This window comes from Sebastes fasciatus, chromosome 8, assembly GCF_043250625.1.
Source record: "Sebastes fasciatus isolate fSebFas1 chromosome 8, fSebFas1.pri, whole genome shotgun sequence".
In the NCBI taxonomy this organism is placed as follows: Eukaryota; Metazoa; Chordata; class Actinopteri; order Perciformes; family Sebastidae; genus Sebastes; species Sebastes fasciatus.
Genome location: NC_133802.1, coordinates 21,232,738 through 21,250,324, shown reverse-complemented (window position 1 = coordinate 21,250,324; position 17,587 = coordinate 21,232,738). Strand labels below are relative to the sequence as shown.

At 41.8% G+C, this 17,587-nt stretch overlaps 2 protein-coding genes across 3 annotated transcripts in view; one reads left to right on the top strand and one right to left on the bottom strand.

Annotated features, from left to right (window-relative positions):
* The window catches only part of lgr6 (leucine-rich repeat containing G protein-coupled receptor 6), a 42,705-nt gene extending 30,275 nt beyond the window's left edge, over window positions 1-12,430 (top strand). Inside the window, exons 7-18 of the mRNA XM_074644241.1 lie at window positions 2,218-2,286; window positions 2,770-2,841; window positions 2,984-3,055; window positions 3,438-3,506; window positions 3,840-3,911; window positions 4,190-4,255; window positions 4,368-4,439; window positions 5,410-5,481; window positions 6,054-6,179; window positions 8,371-8,525; window positions 9,919-9,999; window positions 10,122-12,430. Of these exons, the coding sequence (XP_074500342.1) occupies window positions 2,218-2,286; window positions 2,770-2,841; window positions 2,984-3,055; window positions 3,438-3,506; window positions 3,840-3,911; window positions 4,190-4,255; window positions 4,368-4,439; window positions 5,410-5,481; window positions 6,054-6,179; window positions 8,371-8,525; window positions 9,919-9,999; window positions 10,122-11,368 (2,173 nt within the window). The 3' untranslated portion in view covers window positions 11,369-12,430. The remainder of the gene's footprint in view (window positions 1-2,217; window positions 2,287-2,769; window positions 2,842-2,983; window positions 3,056-3,437; window positions 3,507-3,839; window positions 3,912-4,189; window positions 4,256-4,367; window positions 4,440-5,409; window positions 5,482-6,053; window positions 6,180-8,370; window positions 8,526-9,918; window positions 10,000-10,121) is intronic.
* Window positions 12,431-12,525: 95 nt separating this feature from the next.
* Window positions 12,526-16,923, bottom strand: ube2t (ubiquitin-conjugating enzyme E2T (putative)). 2 transcript variants are annotated; one of them, XM_074644243.1, is made up of 7 exons: window positions 16,749-16,923; window positions 15,179-15,291; window positions 15,007-15,076; window positions 14,802-14,907; window positions 14,599-14,697; window positions 13,188-13,271; window positions 12,526-12,821 (listed from the first exon to the last, which is right to left on the bottom strand). In XM_074644243.1, the coding sequence occupies exons 2-7, from the start codon at window positions 15,285-15,287 to the stop codon at window positions 12,705-12,707; spliced, it is 585 nt and encodes a 194-aa protein (XP_074500344.1). In that variant the 5' UTR covers window positions 15,288-15,291; window positions 16,749-16,923; the 3' UTR covers window positions 12,526-12,704. The 2 variants fall into 2 exon arrangements, with proteins under 2 accessions (XP_074500344.1, XP_074500343.1); XM_074644242.1 differs by having other exon boundaries at window positions 15,179-15,288; window positions 16,749-16,922.
* Window positions 16,924-17,587: the final 664 nt, after the last annotated feature.

The window sequence follows — 17,587 nt, the reverse complement described above, 5'->3', positions numbered from 1 at the left end:
AAGTATCCGCAAGTATCAACATTAATTCTGTCTGGTCGTCTTTCCCACAATCACATTGCCTCAGAATAACTCAAAGATACTCCCTGAAATATAACCTCATAAAAGCTCATAACCAAGAGCCATCAATTAACTCACATTCTGTGTCTGACTACAGCCTTATTTCTTTTTGTGGAACACCTGAAATTAATGTGTTTTTATAAATCTTACGTACCAAATGTGCCAAAGAATAATGAAGTGTAGTGCTAAATCATAATTAATGTGCTGGTAATTTCAGCAGGTGCTTGAACGTTTCTCAAAAACCACAACCCAGCGAATGAACGACAGGAATGCGAGGATGAAAAGTCCCTCTTTGATTAGCTTGAAGTAACATCAACAGATTCCTCTGTGTTTTTGTAAAAAATAATTGCCGAGGTCAACTATGGCTCAGCGTGGCTACAGGAGAGTTGTTTGAGCGTACGTGCCGTAGCTTCGATAACTAGATCCTAACCGCACGCCAATATGGAAACCGCAGGAAACTGACAGCCTTATGAAAGAGGTGAAGAAAAGAAAGCGAGAGAAATGGAGACGGTGCAATTCTGTCTCCTGCAAAAAATTCACGGTGGTCTGATGAAAACACAAGTTTCTGGCACGCTGCTTAACAACCTGTTGAAGTGTAAAAAAATTATGCGTTGCTTTTTATGAGCATGTGTGTGGGCACGTGCGTGTGTGTGTGTGTGCGCACATAAGCAAGTACTTCTGCTTGTGCACTCACAAGCGTATGGCCAGCCTAACACTCAACTTAAAAGCCATTATCCATGCTGGGAAATGTGAGGGGAACGGGGTGTAAGTCAGGGGGAGCCATGCTTAAGGGGATGAAGGGGAAACTAGAGAATGAGAAAAAGAGGGATGGAGCTCTCCGGACCAGAATAGTGTGTGTTAAAGTGTTTGGGCCGTCAGCGGCGAGGAGAGACGGATGATTCAGCGGGATAAGATGACAGGTGTCATTGACGTGGGGATTGCGCTGGTATGAGGGGTTAATCTCTCACAGCGGCCTCGCTTATGAGAAATACGAGAGACCATCTGCATCAACCCTCCCCAACCCCTAGTGTGTATTATAAAATCATTACTACGAGGAGCCGTCCAGGGGACTGCTGGAAAACATAACTGCATTATGCAAACAAGACAAGAGCAGCAGACACAGACAGACAAACATTTCACAACATCCACTGATACTTGGGGGGAAAACACCACATGCATATCTAGAAATACTTCATCACAGGCATTTACTTGAAAAGAATAAAAACAAATCCAGTTGACTGTGACTTAGTGCTTTTAGATAATCTTTGACCTGGATGGCTGAGAATTTTCAAAGACAGCATGCAGACACATGCCTTAATATGGCTATAAGGACATACTATCAGTGGTGGACGAAGCACTCAGATTCTTTACTTAAGGAAACAATACCACACAGTAAAAATACTGTTACAAGTCCTGCAGTCAATATTCTATTTCAGTAAAAGTACTAAAGTATTAGGAGCAAAATGTACTTAAAGTAGCAAAAGTAAAATTCCTGAATGATGTGGGTCTTTAATATATAGCAATGCATCATATTAAATAAGTTGATCATGTATTGTTTATAAAATCAAAGTAACTACAGCTGTAAAATAAATGTAGTGAAGTAAAACGTGCAATATTTCCCTCTAAGATGTAGTGGAATAGAAGTAGCATAAAATGGAAATAGTTAAGTACAAGTACCTCAAAATTGTACTTAAGTACCTGAGTAAATGTACTTTCCGACACTGCTTACTATATATACACAAACATGCACACGACAGACTTTTCCCATGCACACAAGCACATCTACAGAACTACAATACAATAAAAGCCCTTTTCCTGCCACCTGCGTATGAGCGGTGTCAACTATACTGTAGCAGCGGTTGTTTTGATACAGCGTTTCCTTGGAAACTAATCAGAGACAGACCTAAATAGTCAGGTCAGAGCGGCAAAGGTCAAAGGTCAAATCCAGACTTCACACTCTACAGCTGTCAGCCTCTCAGAGTGGAGAGGAAACGGCTGCGCATGCATATGCAATCAGGCACACTTTCTCACACGCTCTGAAATACAGAATATCATATATGTACGGTTAAATCATGATTGCAGAGAAATAAAAAACCTCCATCAAGACTTTTTCAATATGCTATTGAATCATGACTGTTTATGTTACCGTCTCTCTCTCAGGGATTTGAACTACAATGATCTGCAGGAGTTCCCTGTGGCCATCAGGACACTGAGCAAGCTTCAGGAACTGTGAGTAAACACACACACACACACACACACACACACACACACACACACACACACACACACACACACACAAAACACACCTGCCTGACATGACTATCATGGTTGCGTTATCCCGAGTAATCCCGTTAAGTGATTTTAATGTGGCACTCGGATACAATCTCTCTCGCCCTAAGCAGGTGCTGGCTACACACCCACGCACCCGCTCGCCTGCACGCACACACACACACACTCACACAAACAAACCATGTTTTCCCTCAGCTTCAGCAGATGTTCGGCGGCGTGCACATATGCGACACAGATACAGCGTATGTGTTGCGTGTTTCCATCTCATTTATCCAAAAATGTTTTTCAGCTGTGCACTGGCAGGTGCAACATTAGGACATACGCCTCTCGCTCCCTCCAAACACACACACACACACACACATGTACAAAATCAGAAACATATTGATAAACTGTCTGACTAACGGTATGTTTTTATATTTGCAGGGGCTTCCATAACAACAATATCAAAGCCATCCCTGAGAGGGCCTTCGTGGGAAACCCTCAGCTCCAAACCATGTGAGCTTAATGCTTAATGTGCACATGTTGTATTAGATAAACACATAATTGCCATTTCATGTCAACATCATGCAACTCATTCCCAAACACAAATTAATCAGCATATGTCCGAATCAATTTTCTCTCTCTTTCTCCCTTGCAGTCATTTCTATGAAAACCCCATCCAGTTTGTGGGAAAGTCCGCTTTCCAGTTCTTACCTAAGCTGCACACACTGTGAGTATATGCGGTCAGTAGGAACCATTCCAGTGAGTTAGCCCAAACACTGTTTAAATCATCCCTCTGTCCCTAGCAGTGAGAGTTGAGTGGACATGTGTAATGGCCTACTGAATGATGTTGTGTTAGCGTATTGCTGTGTGCTCTGCGCTGATGTGGTAAGAGAGAGTGTGTTGTAAGAACATGTTGAATGGTGTGACTTATGACGTCTTGTGAGACAGCCAAAACAGCGCTGTGTTGATGTTGGAGGAAAAGTTTGATGGCTGAAATGAGCTGTTAGACAAGGTCTGCGTGTGTGTGTGTGTGTGTGTGTGTGTGTGTGTGTGTGTGTGTGTGTGTGAGAGAGAGAGTTTTCTGACAATTTTCTCCCTGTTTGCTGCAGTTCCCTTAACGGGGCAACCCAGATTCAAGAGTTTCCCGATCTGAAAGGAACCACCAGCCTGGAAATTTTGTGAGTGTCTCCTTTATCTCCCCCCACACACGCATAGTATTACTTCATCTAGTGGGGCTTCGCCACATACAACAGCAAAGAATGTGACAGAGGTGCAAACATGGGAGTCCAAATGCATGAGAGAAAAAGAGTGGAGGAGAGAGATAAGGATGAGAATATGTGTGTTTTAGGATTTAAGAAAAGGGAGGGGTAAGCTAGTTATGCCAGCCAGAGGCAGGTTTGGCGAACCTACACAGCTCTCTGTCTGACCAAGTTAGACTCACGGGACTGGGGGATCCTTTCGCTTGCCTGCACTCCAACAATGATCAGAGGATTCTCCTTTTTTCTCTGTAGGACGCTGACTCGGGCCGGTCTCTCGGCTCTCCCTCTGGATCTATGTGAGCAGCTGCCTCGCCTCAGAGTGCTGTGAGTACACACACAACCACACACAGGGGGGTTGGGGAGTGTGAGGTACATGAACCTATACACACAACCCAACTGTGGAGAGTTGTGCCACCAAGCAATCATTTGTACAATTACTGTGCTATGAAATCCAATCACCCCCCTTGCCCCGGCCGTGCTCACAGAGCCGACTGTTCACTCAAATAATCCTGTCACCCGCATCATTTCCCACGCTATAAATCCACAGCTGGTCACTGTGTTTATGTGTGCTTTGTGTGTGTGTGCTTTGTGTATTGTTGTAGGGAGCTGTCTTATAACCAGATTGAGGATCTGCCCAGCTTTTACCACTGCTCTGCACTGCAAGAGATGTGAGTTCAACACCCAAAACACACACCCACACACATATGCATCAAAAAGCAACCTTTTCATCTGTTTCCCCGCACATTTTACATTGTTCTCGTGTATTTCTTTCCTCAACAGAGGACTACAGCATAACCAAATCAGGAGGATAGAGTCAAGCACCTTCCAGCAGCTCTCGTCTCTAAGAGCACTGTAAGTCATCCTTTGTTGTAACTGTTCATTTTCTCCCAAATGTCACACATTCATCGTCTAGATCAGTGTTTCCCAACCTTGGTGTCAGGACCCCATCAAGGGGTCGCAAGATATATCTGAGGTTTCATCAGATGCAGGGCTCAACAATAAGGCTTGCCCCCATGGTAAACGTAAAATGCCATTTTGGGCTAGTAAATCTAGCAACTCACTTGCCCGTAAAAAAAAGAATTAAACACATTGTTTTTTTCCAGAGCTGATGATGGAAGTAGCTAAGGTAAGGAGCGAGCCATCTCGCTTCCTTCTCATCTCCGTTGAAAGTTGCACATGCGCAGTAACAATCGGACACTCAAAATGAAGCCGGCTATAGTTTATGAGCCGAAACACAAGTGAGCATTTCAATTATCCTGGAAACAGGACTTTAGTTGGGTGGCGTTAGAGGATGTGGGCAAAACTCCAGATCCATTTACTTAAATAAAAATTAAACATGACAATTAACTTAAGTCTTTGTTGTTATTTGATAACCGCTAATAAATAAAAACAATTTGTATAGGGGCAAGTAAAAATGGACTTAAGGTAAGTAGATCCTGATCCACTAGCCCGATCGGGCAAGTGAAAAAAAACATTAACGTTGAAGGAGAGACGAAAAACAAAACATGATTCTTCTATGCAAATTTTTCCTCTGAGCTTTTTTCTTGGAAAGTACTTGATAGTTTTACCTCTAAAAAATATCTAAATGAAACAATCTATGGAGGGAAAATCACTTATAGTTCGATGAGATGTCACAAGTAGACCCTGGTTCATTTGAAGGGGTCATAAACCAAAAAGGTTGGGAAGCATGGATTAAGATCAAACTATGTAGACTTATGACCAATTACTGACATCTAGTGGTGATCAAGATACAACATTCAGTGTGTAATCACAATTCCTCTCAGTCCACTTCCCTTCACTTTGACTCTTTTTTTTCTGTCAGTGATCTGAGCTGGAATATGATCGAGTGGATCCACCTGGATGCCTTTGCCTCGCTTCACTCTCTGATCAAACTGTGAGTAAACACAGACACATTTCGTTCACTAAGACCCTTCTTCTCCCTTTCATCTGGTCCTTCTGCAGTGTCACTCTTCTCCCCCTAGAAGGCATGCCGAAATGTGTGCATCTTTAATTAAAGTTAAGCCGTACGTCAGAGCCTTCGCCTTGTACAAACACTCCACACTTGACTGTGTGTGCCACAGAGTAGGTGTTGTCTTTGGCGGCGTGTACAGAGAACACTGATGTGCATTTATTGTTTGAAAAAAAAAAAAAAGCCCTCTGTGTGGCCAGGAGAGTCATCTCAGGTCATGCCAACACAAACTGCCTCATTGTGTGAAGACTGGTTGAAGTAAGGCGTAGCTAAACAAGCAGATACACTACATCTGACAGGAAGTGTTATCTAGAGGGAATCTGATAGAGCCTTGTCTGAACAGTTTAAAATATCTATGAGACAAGGCCTTTCTGTTACCAAGGATGACCCTCGGCAATATGTGAAATGAAAACACACTTTGTAAACACTTGTAAAGACTTGGCCTGATCTGACACCCAACCCTCCTCTGTTTCTTTCTCAATGTCTTTCTCTCTCAGGGACCTGACTGAGAACCGTCTCAGCTCAGTACCTGTTGCAGGTTTGGGGGGTCTCACCCATCTCAAGCTGAGGGGCAACACAGAACTATATGAGGCCTTCAGTCCTGATTACTTCCCCCGTATGAGGTAACGCACACACAATCATGCATCTTTTTTACGGCTGCTTTTTAAGTTAACGCCATAATGAAGCATTAACGCAAATTCGTTTTAACGCTACTAATTTCTAACGCAACACACACAACTTGCAATATGTAGGTTGTATCGGGCTGATTTTTAAACCTAGTGAAGGGACTGGTATCATATGAAACTAGAAAAACCTAAGAAATCCATTGATACCAAAGATGTCATACTAGCTTGTCGGGAAGGAGGCTAAATAACGCTCCAAACTTACGCCCATTTTTTTGCGAGGAAAAATGGCATGGCCATTTTCAAAGGGGTCCCTTGACCTCTGACCTTAAGATATGTGAATGAAAATGGGTTCTATGGGTACCCACGAGTCTCCCCTTTACAGACATGCCCACTTTATGATAATCACATGCAGTCAAGTCATAGTCAAGTCAGCACACTGACACACTGACAGCTGTTGGGCTTCAGTTTGCCATGTTATGATTTGAGCATATTTTCTTTATGCTAAATGCAGTACCTGTGAGGGTTTCTGGACAATATTTGTCATTGTTTTGTGTTGTTAATTGATTTCCATTAATAAATATATACATACATTTGCATAAAGAAAGCATATTTGCCCACTCCCATGTTGATAAGAGTATTAAATATTTACAAATAATGAACAAATAGAAAATGTGCGATTAATTTACGATTAATCGCGATTAACTACGGACAATCATGCGATTAATCGCGATTAAGTATTGCAATCGATTGATAGCCTTATCAAAAACACTATAATTTTTTAATTAATAGTAAACATGCAAAGATTAACTCAGTCAATACTTTATTTCATGTGCAAAGATATACACCATCTCAGTGTATGTGCCTTCTCAAAGTAGTTCTATGATGTTGGATGTTACAGGGACTGTGATAAATGCAAATACACTGTTCTGAATGCATAAATAATAAAAAAATAAATGTAACCAGATTTTATGCATTTGGCGGTGTGTTCTTAATATTATGAGTTTTCCTAACATTAGATTAAAAAAATCGCAATATATCACCATGCTTACAGTATCGCAATATATTGAAACGTAACCCCTATCTTGCCAATACACAGCCCTATTATTAACATCTTCAGTTTACCTAAAGCAGCAAAGGTTGGCAATAAACTGTATACACTGTATCCCTGCAAGCCACTCCTGACCTGAACTTCAACAACAAGGAAGCATTTGTCAGCAGCAAGTTAATTCTTGTTACAAAGATCCCTGAAGGCCTGAAAGGGAGCCGTAACAATAGACAGTGAGTTTCACAGATATAGAAGATGGCAGGTGATCAAGTGGCAATGTCAGCATTATTGTAGAACATCGTCCAACTACTGAACTCCTGGCAGAAAGCCATTTCAAAAGCACTGTACATGTCTGCAGACAACCGTCCACAACAAAGTCAGCTGATCCAGACCTCAGAAAATGTTTTCACATGAACTCAGGAACAGATTCCTAAGCACTTGAGGTTGCTTTGAAATGTTAATGTGAATATATAATATTGTATTGTAAAAGCTAAGCTTGTAATGCTCAAGCTCACATTAAAATGAACATCATGCAAGTCTTAAAGGGGACCTATTATGTTTTTTCCTCTTTCCTTTATATCGCTTTTTGTGTAGTTTTGTGCATGTAAAACATCTGCAAAGTTACAAAGTCCACGCCAAAGGGAGTTACTCTCCCCCACAGAAACACTGCTCCTGAACTGCCTGAAACGCCTTGCTTGAAGTCCTGCCTTTTCTTCTGTAACGTAGTGATGACATGATGTCAAGTAACACATTTGCATAACGGGTAGTTTGGCACACCCTCAAACAAAGCTGGTTAGAGCGGAGCTGGAGCGGAGTCCAAAGAGATTGTTTTTTTCTTGACCAATCACAACAGAGTGGGTCACCTGACCAATCAGTGCAGACTGGGCTTTTCGGGAGGGGGGGTGCAGGTGCTCAAACAGAGCGTTTCAGACAGAGAAAAGAGGTGCTGCAGCACAGCCGGTGTGAGAAAAGTAAAGCCTTTTGTGAACATTGAAGTAAGTAAACATGCTCTAGTAGAAACCCACGATACAAGTGCACCTGAAAATGAGCATAATGGGTCCCCTTTAAGGGCTTTGTTACCCTTTCTTTGTGACGTTGTTTTTCCTGGTCTATTGTAAATACTGTTCCATTTGTTTGTTACAGGGTAATAGAGATGCCGTATGCCTACCAGTGCTGTGTGTATGGACCCTGTGATAGCTACAAGCCCGTGGGCCAGTGGGACACAGAGCAGAGCAACACTGACGAGGACCTACACAAGAGGACTGTGGCCATGTACCCCATCCACGCCGACACACACTGTAAGAAGGCACCAACTTTACGAAATCTGTGCAAGCATATAACACACATGGTGCACACCCGGGACGCGGGGTAAAGTAATAGACAGAAATCTGAGCCCCATATGTGTGCGCTCATTGCCGAATTATTGACACAAGCCCACTTGAAACATGTCAGAGCCTCGCTGAAACCACAGCTACCTGGCAGCTGACACACACACTTAAACTCGAGCGTTGACCCTGCCACGCATTCCTGCGGCAGGCATAAAATATAAACAGCAATAAACCAAAATTAAAGTTGAAATTAAAACCATTAAACCTACACCATTAAAGCCGAAAATAAACAATTGCTGGGTGTACCAAAAGATACAATAACAATAGATGATTAAACCATGACATATTGCTGATTAAAATTTATTCGCCTGTAATTGTTGGAATAACAGTCATGATGATCAAATTTCATGCAAGTGGCAATTATCTTCCTTTATTGCACCAAACCCCCTGAAGCCAATGCCACACACAACCTGACATGCATATAGTGTATACAAGGGTTATAATAGTTTTGAATTTTAAATTAGTTTTTGATTTATTTTAGTTATCTCGAATAGTTAAGGTTAGGAGAGGTCGTCGGGCAGAGTTTTTGCAGATCTCAGATCAGATTTTGCAGTTTGTCGGCTCCCTTCTAGACACGACCGTGCGCAGCTGCGTGACACATGAATACGGGGGAAAGGGCAGGGTGCAGAGCCTGTGGCGCATTTTGTTATATTTTCGGTTTTCTATGACAGCTCCTTCATCTATGGATCTATTTATCACATTGTTTGGAATTGAAATGACACAAGTGGTCGTTAAAACATGTAACTTTAATATATAACACAAAGCTTAAACAAACAAACTAACCGATCGAGGCAGTGGTAGAACAGCAACCTTTTCGAGATAATTTTAGTTTACTTTTAGTTAGTTTTCACAGTACGTTTGCTAGTTTTAGTTTAGTTTCAGTTTTTCGGAAAGGATTATTTTTAGTTTTTATATATTCAGTTTTACAGTAGTTTTAGTTTGTTTTTGTTAGGGCCAGGTGTAATGTCTTAGAAGTATGTATTTATACATACAAAATACATGGTTGAGAACTCTGTAGGAATGGCTATAATGTTTAATCTTCGCACTTTACTTTAGTGAAACAATTGTGGCATATAGCACCATCTCCTGGAAGGTCAAGTCTGTTTAATTTCTGTGGTTCAATGGCACGAGAGTTGACGGAAATTCATGCTGTCTCTGAAATTGTAATTCCACTGTTTGGCTACTACGAAAATTTGCTTCAATTTCTGGCGCTCTTCCTGGTGCTATATACGTACACATGCTGAATAAGCATAAAAGGTCATAAAACCTTACACAAGCTAACCCTGACAATGCTTTATTCCAGATGACCCTGACCTGGAGGAGTTCCAACTGGAAATAGAGGAGTCCAAACTACAGACTAGTGTCCAATGCACACCCACTCCAGGTAACGGATATTACACCTTCAGTGATGCTGTCAAGCTGTTATCAACTGGCTTGCAGAGTATTTTGTCACACCTACAGAATTCAGTTTATCAAAAGCTGATGACGATGTGTGTGTGTCTGCAGGTCCTTTCCGTCCCTGTGACTCCCTGTTGGGCAGCTGGCTGGTTCGTGTGGGCTTGTGGTCCATCTCCTTGGTGTCCCTTCTGGGGAACTCCCTCCTGCTCCTCTCCCTCTTCGGCTCACCCGGCTATCTGTCGCCGCTCCGCTTCACCGTGGCCTGCATGGGTGCTTCCAACCTGCTGACGGGTGTGTGCACGTGCACCCTGGCCCTCGTGGACGCTCTAACCCTGGGAGAGTTTGGCCACCACGGCGCCCGCTGGGAGGGGGGTCCCGGTTGTCAGGCGACGGGATGGGTCTGGGTGTTTGCGTCTGAAGCGAGCGTGTTGCTGCTGACTCTGGCGGCTGTGCAGTGTGGCGTGAGCGTGACATGTGCCCGTGCCTATGGGAAGTCTCCGTTGCTTGGGAGTGTGCGAACATGTGCACTTTTCTGCCTCACTCTCTCTCTCTCCCTTGCTTCTCTCCCACTGGTAGGAGTTGGGGAGTACGGGTCCTCGCCGTTCTGCCTTCCCTCGCCCCTGCCACCCCCATCCTCTCGACTACCATCCTCCCTGGGCTTTCCCTTGGCGCTCATTATGATGAACACCCTGTGCTTGCTCATAGTCACCGGCTCATACATCCGCCTGTACTGGGAGTTACTCAGGGGAGAGTGTGAGGGCCTGTGGGACTGCGCTATGATCAAACATGTCGCCTGGCTAATATTCACCAATGGCCTCCTTTATGTACCAGTAGCTTTTCTCTCCCTCTGCTCCCTCCTGGGTCTCCTCTCACTGGGCGAGGAGGTGCTAAAGTCAGTTCTCCTGCTTCTCCAGCCGTTGCCTGCCTGCCTCAACCCCCTCCTCTTCCTCCTTTTCACACGAGACCACTCCCAGTTCTTCTTCTGGCCTCACCCCAAAGCGCGTCCACAGCTACGCCGGGACCGCACGCTGGACTCGCTGGTTTCCGTGGAGACGGAGAAGAGCTCCTGCTCCGATTCGTCGACACTTGCTGATGCAGACGCCCTTTACAGTGGGGGGTCCTGTCTCCAACCCCGACTGGATCCAATCAGGTTTTCCCACTGCTCCTCTACGTCCTCTGTTCCTCTCATCCCCTGCCAGATACCCACTCCCACAGCCAGAGATAGAGACAGGGCGACGGAAGGAGGGAGCCTGAACGACGATGAATGTCTGAAGAGTTTGGATCAGGATGTGATTCATAACACTTGCCCTCTGTATCACTCTACCATGACTCCCTCTTTCACCTCTCACCCATGAGCCTCCAGGCTAGCTGTCTGAATAGCTGGGACACTATGGACACTGAAGGGCCATCATCGAACAGAAGACCCGCTCTGGGTTATCAATCCTCGAGCACCTCAGAATGAGTCCACACAGAGACTGTAGAGCACTCTAGAGACGTCTATGAGAACGAACACAACAAAGTGCCTCTGAAAATGGAGAGTGCAACTAAAAGTTCCCTTCACAGTAAAGACTATTAAAGGAAACATCACAATACTACATGTCTGTTCAAATAAATGACAATATCAGACACTACCCAGTGGACTGCGTCAGTCATGGACTCGCATGACGAAAAGAAAGCTCAAGTAAAAGCTATATGGAAAATCTAAGCATCAGACAAATCAATGGTTTAGCCAGGGGGGCGTTAAGGTAGAACCAGTAGTGTACATTTTTATACTGAAATGTGATCATGAGACATGCAGCTTAGAGGTTACAGATTGTTTGGTTATATTTTAAGTCGAGTTATGTTTTTTTTGTTTTTTTTAAATATACGTTATATTGCTAAGGTCTGTTTCAAAGAAAGGGAATCATTAGATACACCGGGACATATTTTTTTTTTACCAGAGTAAGCTAACATTTTTCACTCACAGAAATGTTATTGTCAGATATATTTCTTTGCAAACTGTGTAATAGCTGTTATGAGAATGTTATTCTTTATGTGGCAGCAAAAAATGCAACAGGAAACAGATCGCACGGTTTCATATGGTTTACATGATTTTGTCTCAATTATGCAAATCTGCCCAACAGGAGGCAGGCAGTTATTCAGACTCAATGGGATGTAGCTATCTTTCTGCAGACATTAGAGTATAGGCTAGCAATATGTACATACAATGTAACTACCTCTGAACTAGCATGGTATTGACTCACTACAGCCTTATGATGTTTGTCTCCCTTTTTTTATATGATAAACAGCAAATATGTAATTTTATATATTAAGAAATAAATCCTTAGTTTGTAAAAAAAAAACTTGCTATTTAGGATGTACATACTTTGTATACAACTGGTAAGCATATGTTTGAATAAAATTATTATCTTCATACTGTATATACCATCAACCACTCCGCTTATGCTACGACAATGAAACGCACCTCCACACCACACAAGAAGTCTGCAATACATTCAATTAGTTGGATCAATTAGTGTTCAAAATAAACTTTAATTATCACAACATAAACATACAAATGATACATATAAATATATGGGTATTTATGGATTAAGAAGAGGAATAGAAAAGTAGGTATTAGCAATAAATCAAAATGTTTAAATCATACTTTCTATGCATATCGGCTCTGGAGAAGAACAAGCAAGATCGAAACTACACGCAGCTTTTCTTAGCTGACTTGTCCGCCTCCTGCTGCGCACCGAAAGCCTCTCTTTTGCGGGATGAAGCTTTCTGATCTGGAATATTTTCTTTGTCGCCCTCCACAACACCCTGAGAATAAAGACAAATACAAACTATTTTAGACAGCATTTCCCTTATATGATCCTCCACATCCCAAAACTGAGATTTATGACATGTGGATGTCACATTTCAATATACATCCAACAGTCTGAATCACAAGTGAATATTAAGTTAGTTGACTACTTCTACTGAGGGACCACAGCACCACCTTGTGGGCAAAATATACCCCTACACAGAGCTAATACAATGACAGACAGTACAGTGCTGTGGAGCTGGTGACAATAATCATGTCACACACTAAGAGTAATGGAGCCTACCCGAGGTTAGTACAAAATGAAATCAAAAAGGTTTTATGAACAACAGTAAATACGTTACAACTGCTTCACGGAGACTTACCGTGTTCTTCTGAACAGCATGTTCTTGTGTCCACTTCCTGGCCTTCTCTGTGAACAGCTGTTTGTTGTATTTGAACTCTGATGACTGCATTAAAAAAAATGTAAACGTCTCTTTACATGTGTACGGCGGAGATACACGATTGATCACAGTATCACAATTCAAATGCCGTCTACTGCAATTCTAAGACTGCAAGAGGCTGTATTTTTGTGACAAGAGGTAAAGGTGTTTCAGATTTCTGGCAATTAGCAAAACCTCTGGCCTGTAATAAAACCGCATACTGGAAGGAGTATTTAAATCTTTTCCAGGTGCAAATTGTGATATTGCAATTGCGATATGATTTGTGATATTAAAGGGAATGATCATTTTTACATCATTATTCTCATTTTCATTGAAAAAAAATATTAAAATGATTATGGTGTGATTTTTGCGGGGATCTGTGCCAGAGACTGTATATAAGAAGTGGATGTAGTCACCGTGACGTCACCCATTGGTTTGTGGACTGACGTTTTGAAGCCTAAAGTTCGGCATTTTGGCCGTCGCCAGCTTGGTTTTTAGCAACCAGAAGCGACCCGAGAGGGTGGAGCTAAGTACAACTGAATGCTGAATAAGACATTTTAAGGTGACCACTTAACTTAAAACAAACTGTAAATGGAATAAAGTTGTAAGACGAAAACATGGACAACTCCCAGCCTGGACAACGTTGTGGTAGTGACCTGACAAAGCATACCCTGCTTTATGGTCTATTTTACTCTAAATGGGACCATCATTTACTAAATGAACATCACGCTGTATTGAAGAAGACTTGAAACTAGCGATTGAGACCATAAACTCATGTTTACAATGTTTACTGAGGTAATAAATCAAGTGAGAAGTAGGGTCATTTTCTCATAGACTTCTATACAATCAGACTTATTTTTGTAACCAGAGGAGTCGCCCCCTGCTGGCTGTTAGAAAGAATGCAAGTTTAAGACACTTGTGCATTGGCTTCACTTTTCAGACCCCGGAGGTTGCCCACTGATCTGTACCAAACAAAGATGTTTTCTTAAGTCTGTAGAATATGACGTGTAGGCCAGGACATCTCTGCAGCACCACAATATCTAATTTAAAATGGTGTTTTGACACACATGTAGCCTTCAACAAATATTGTGCCTCTTGCGATTTAAAAATTGGAGTAGGTCATATTACTATTGATTTATTAAAATTTCTAGTAACTGTGCAGCCCTAGTTATTCAGCCATTCTAATGTCCAAAAAACATTTTGCAAAAGCTCTATTGTCACATATCTATATTTGTATTAGAATATTCACAAAAATAAACAAACAAATAAAACTACCAGTGAGATTGTGAGTCAAAGTTATGCTACTCTAGCATATAGTATGATACTTGTGAATGCAAGAATATGTGTGACTCACTATATCAGCCATGAGTGGGTCATCTGGATTGGGCTCAGCCATGAGCAGCTGAATGGAGGTGAGGACTGTAGAGATGTTTAAGGATGGCTTCCAGGCACCCTGAAAAATAAAATAAAAAAATAAGAACAATTTGACAGCAGACAAACAAAACCAGAAGATGGATGTGAATCAGAAACAACTTTATTTTTTGTTGGTAATCCAACCTTTGGTGGGAGTTTGAGGGCATCATGGCAGATGCGTCCTGAATTGTCAATGTTTGGGTGGTAGATGGGGGTCAAGAATCGCATTTTGGGAGGCTCGAATGGGTACCTACGAGAGGAAAACAGCAGGTCAGTCCAACTGGACTGCAGTACGTGTTTATAACGTGGAAATGGAAGAGAGAACATATAAAGCTTTGAGAAAATGCACCTCTCTGGGACCTTGATCTCCAAGGAGAAGAGTCCACCTTCATATGGGGTCTCTGTTCCACCCACTATCTCTGTAAAACCAGTGGAAGAACAAAAGAATACATGATCAAGTAGTAAACAAATATTTAGATTGTCATATATGTCACATGTGGTATAATGATGAGAATACTTACGTGCCCGGAGGTCGTCTATCTGTTCCTCGGTCTGCCAGCATGTTATCCCGGGAGGTGGCTCGGTGCTCAGCATCTGAAGTTCACGCTTCAAACGGGAAGCCTTCTGCATTCTGCTGAGCGGAGAATGGAGCGAACGGGAACAAGTCTTGATTAAAATACAGTTTTTTCTCATTCGCTTTGGCACAATTCTCAAATGAGAATTATGTTTTTTCAAAGCAAATAGTTCAAATCTCTGAACAATTAGTTTATTTCTCATTCATTCAAGTAAATTGCATGTGGGACTATCATTGATGCTACACTGAACTTTGAGGCAAATTGTGAAGCTGTGTGCAAGAAGGGGCACCAGCGCTTGTTCTGCTTAAGGAAGCTGACCTACTTCCACATTGGAAAAACCATGACGACTTTATTTTATCGTGCTTTTATTGAGTCTGTTTTATCCTTTTCAATAGTGTCATGGTTCGGTAATATGCCTCTGAAGGACAGAAATAGACTGAGTCAGATTGTTAAATGGTCCAGTCGGCTGATTGGTGAGTCACAGCTGAGCTTAGAGTCCCTGTATACCAGGCAGTTACAGCGGATAGCCAGCTACATCTCATCCTCTGTCTGGTGAGTTCCAGCTTCTCCCATCTGGTCGGAGGTTTAGGGTCCCAAGGTGTAGAACAAAGCGCTTACAGGAACAGCTTTGTTCCTTTGTTCATTTAAATAAGTCCTAGCAGCTTTTGCACATATTTATGGGAAGCTTCTCCCTTTTCTCATTTTATTGTGTCTTTAAGTAAGCCTTTGAGTACTCTTTGTCATGTTTTTGGTATGTCTGTGCTCTACCTTATTGTCAATACGGATGCCATCCTCTATTTTTGCTGGAAAACAAATCTACCTACCAAATAAAGTCAGCTGAACTTGAACCTGAACATGTCTTGCTGATCAAAATTGATGAGTTGATTCTCAGTGAAACTTGTCGTACTCTTCACAACTTCTAAACAGTCTTTCATCATTTGAGCCATCACATGCAAAATGATCCATTCAATTATCAAAATCTGTCAGACAGACACACATGTAGGTTATATTTCATAAATATCTATGACATGTTTACGTGCTGTGAGGAGGTGCAAGTTGTTGTTGTTGTTTTTTGGTATGGATGTCATTTTGTGGCAATTTTTCTGTTCACTGTATACACTTTACATGAAAGGTCAAAGGTGAATTAATTGTAACACATTGCTGCTACACAAATACATGTATTGCATGCATACAAATGTGCATATCTCTTATCTTTGTACTATAGTACTGACATTTCCCAGTCAACTTTGAACTACTCATATGAACGCAACACAAACAGAGTGGTGATATTGGCCCCTCGTGTATTTATATATTCATTTATAACAGGAAAAAACGCTTTATAGTTTAGTGTATCATATCATATCATCAAGTTAACACCTAACGTTAGCTATCTATGTTGTTATGAGTTAACGTTTCAGCCTGCTAACATTACATCATGACGTCTTAGTGAGTCTAATAACCACACCATAGTCAAAATAACATGTTATTTACTCGATATTGAATCAAAATCACTTACCTTTCTCCCGCTTTAACAGCTGTCGTCCACTTTACAATCGCTTTTATAGTTCAGCTTCACTTTTTCACCTCAGAGAGGAGAGGTCTGTTTTGGATTTCCCTCTTCCTCCTCTTCCTCTTCCTCGTGTGTTTATTGGCGGTAGGCAAACCAGCTTAGAGGTGCATTACCACCACCAGCTGGACTTGAAGCGTTTATACAGGAAAATAAATAAATACAAATTAGGTTCTTTTAGCTAAATCATTTTTTTTTTAAACTTCATAATTTAATATCACAACATATTGCACCTGCTGTTTTACCCAAGAGACCTGACATTGAAAAATCATGGTGTTTTTCCCCTCAATGTTACCTGAAGAAGGTGATTTCTCTTGATTAGGGTCCTAACAAAACCAAATGTGGGACAAAGAGTAGGCTATGTTTGTGTGGGACAATTTGGGACAATGTGGGACAATGTGGGACACGTTACCAATGTTGAGAGGTAGTCTACGATTTTGATATAATCTCTATCTAACTTAAAGGTCCCATATTATGCTCATTTTCAGTTTCATACTTGTATGTTGTGTTTCTACTAGAACATGCTGTAATGTTAAAAAACAACAACTTTATTTTCCTCATACTGTCAGCCTGAATATGCCTGTATTTACCCTCTGTCTGAAACGCTCCGTTTTAGCGCATTTTGACAGAATTGGTAATGGACTTGGACTTATATAGCGCTTTTCTAGTCTTCCGACCACTCAAAGCACTTTACACTACATGTCAGTATTCACCCATTCACACACACATTCATACACTGATGGCAGAGGCTACTAAGGTGCCAACTTTGCCCATCAGGATTTAATCTA

Excerpts from the sequence above, each read along its gene's own strand:
- ube2t (XM_074644243.1), bottom strand. The coding sequence starts at position 15,287 with ATGCAGAAGGCTTCCCGTTTGAAGCGTGAACTTCAGATGCTGAGCACC. Across the intron at positions 14,908-15,006 it reads GAGATCAAGGTCCCAGAGAG|GTACCCATTCGAGCCTCCCA; the intron begins GTGCATTTTCTC and ends TTCCTCTCGTAG. Across the intron at positions 13,272-14,598 it reads ACCCACTCATGGCTGATATA|TCATCAGAGTTCAAATACAA; the intron begins GTGAGTCACACA and ends TTTTTAATGCAG.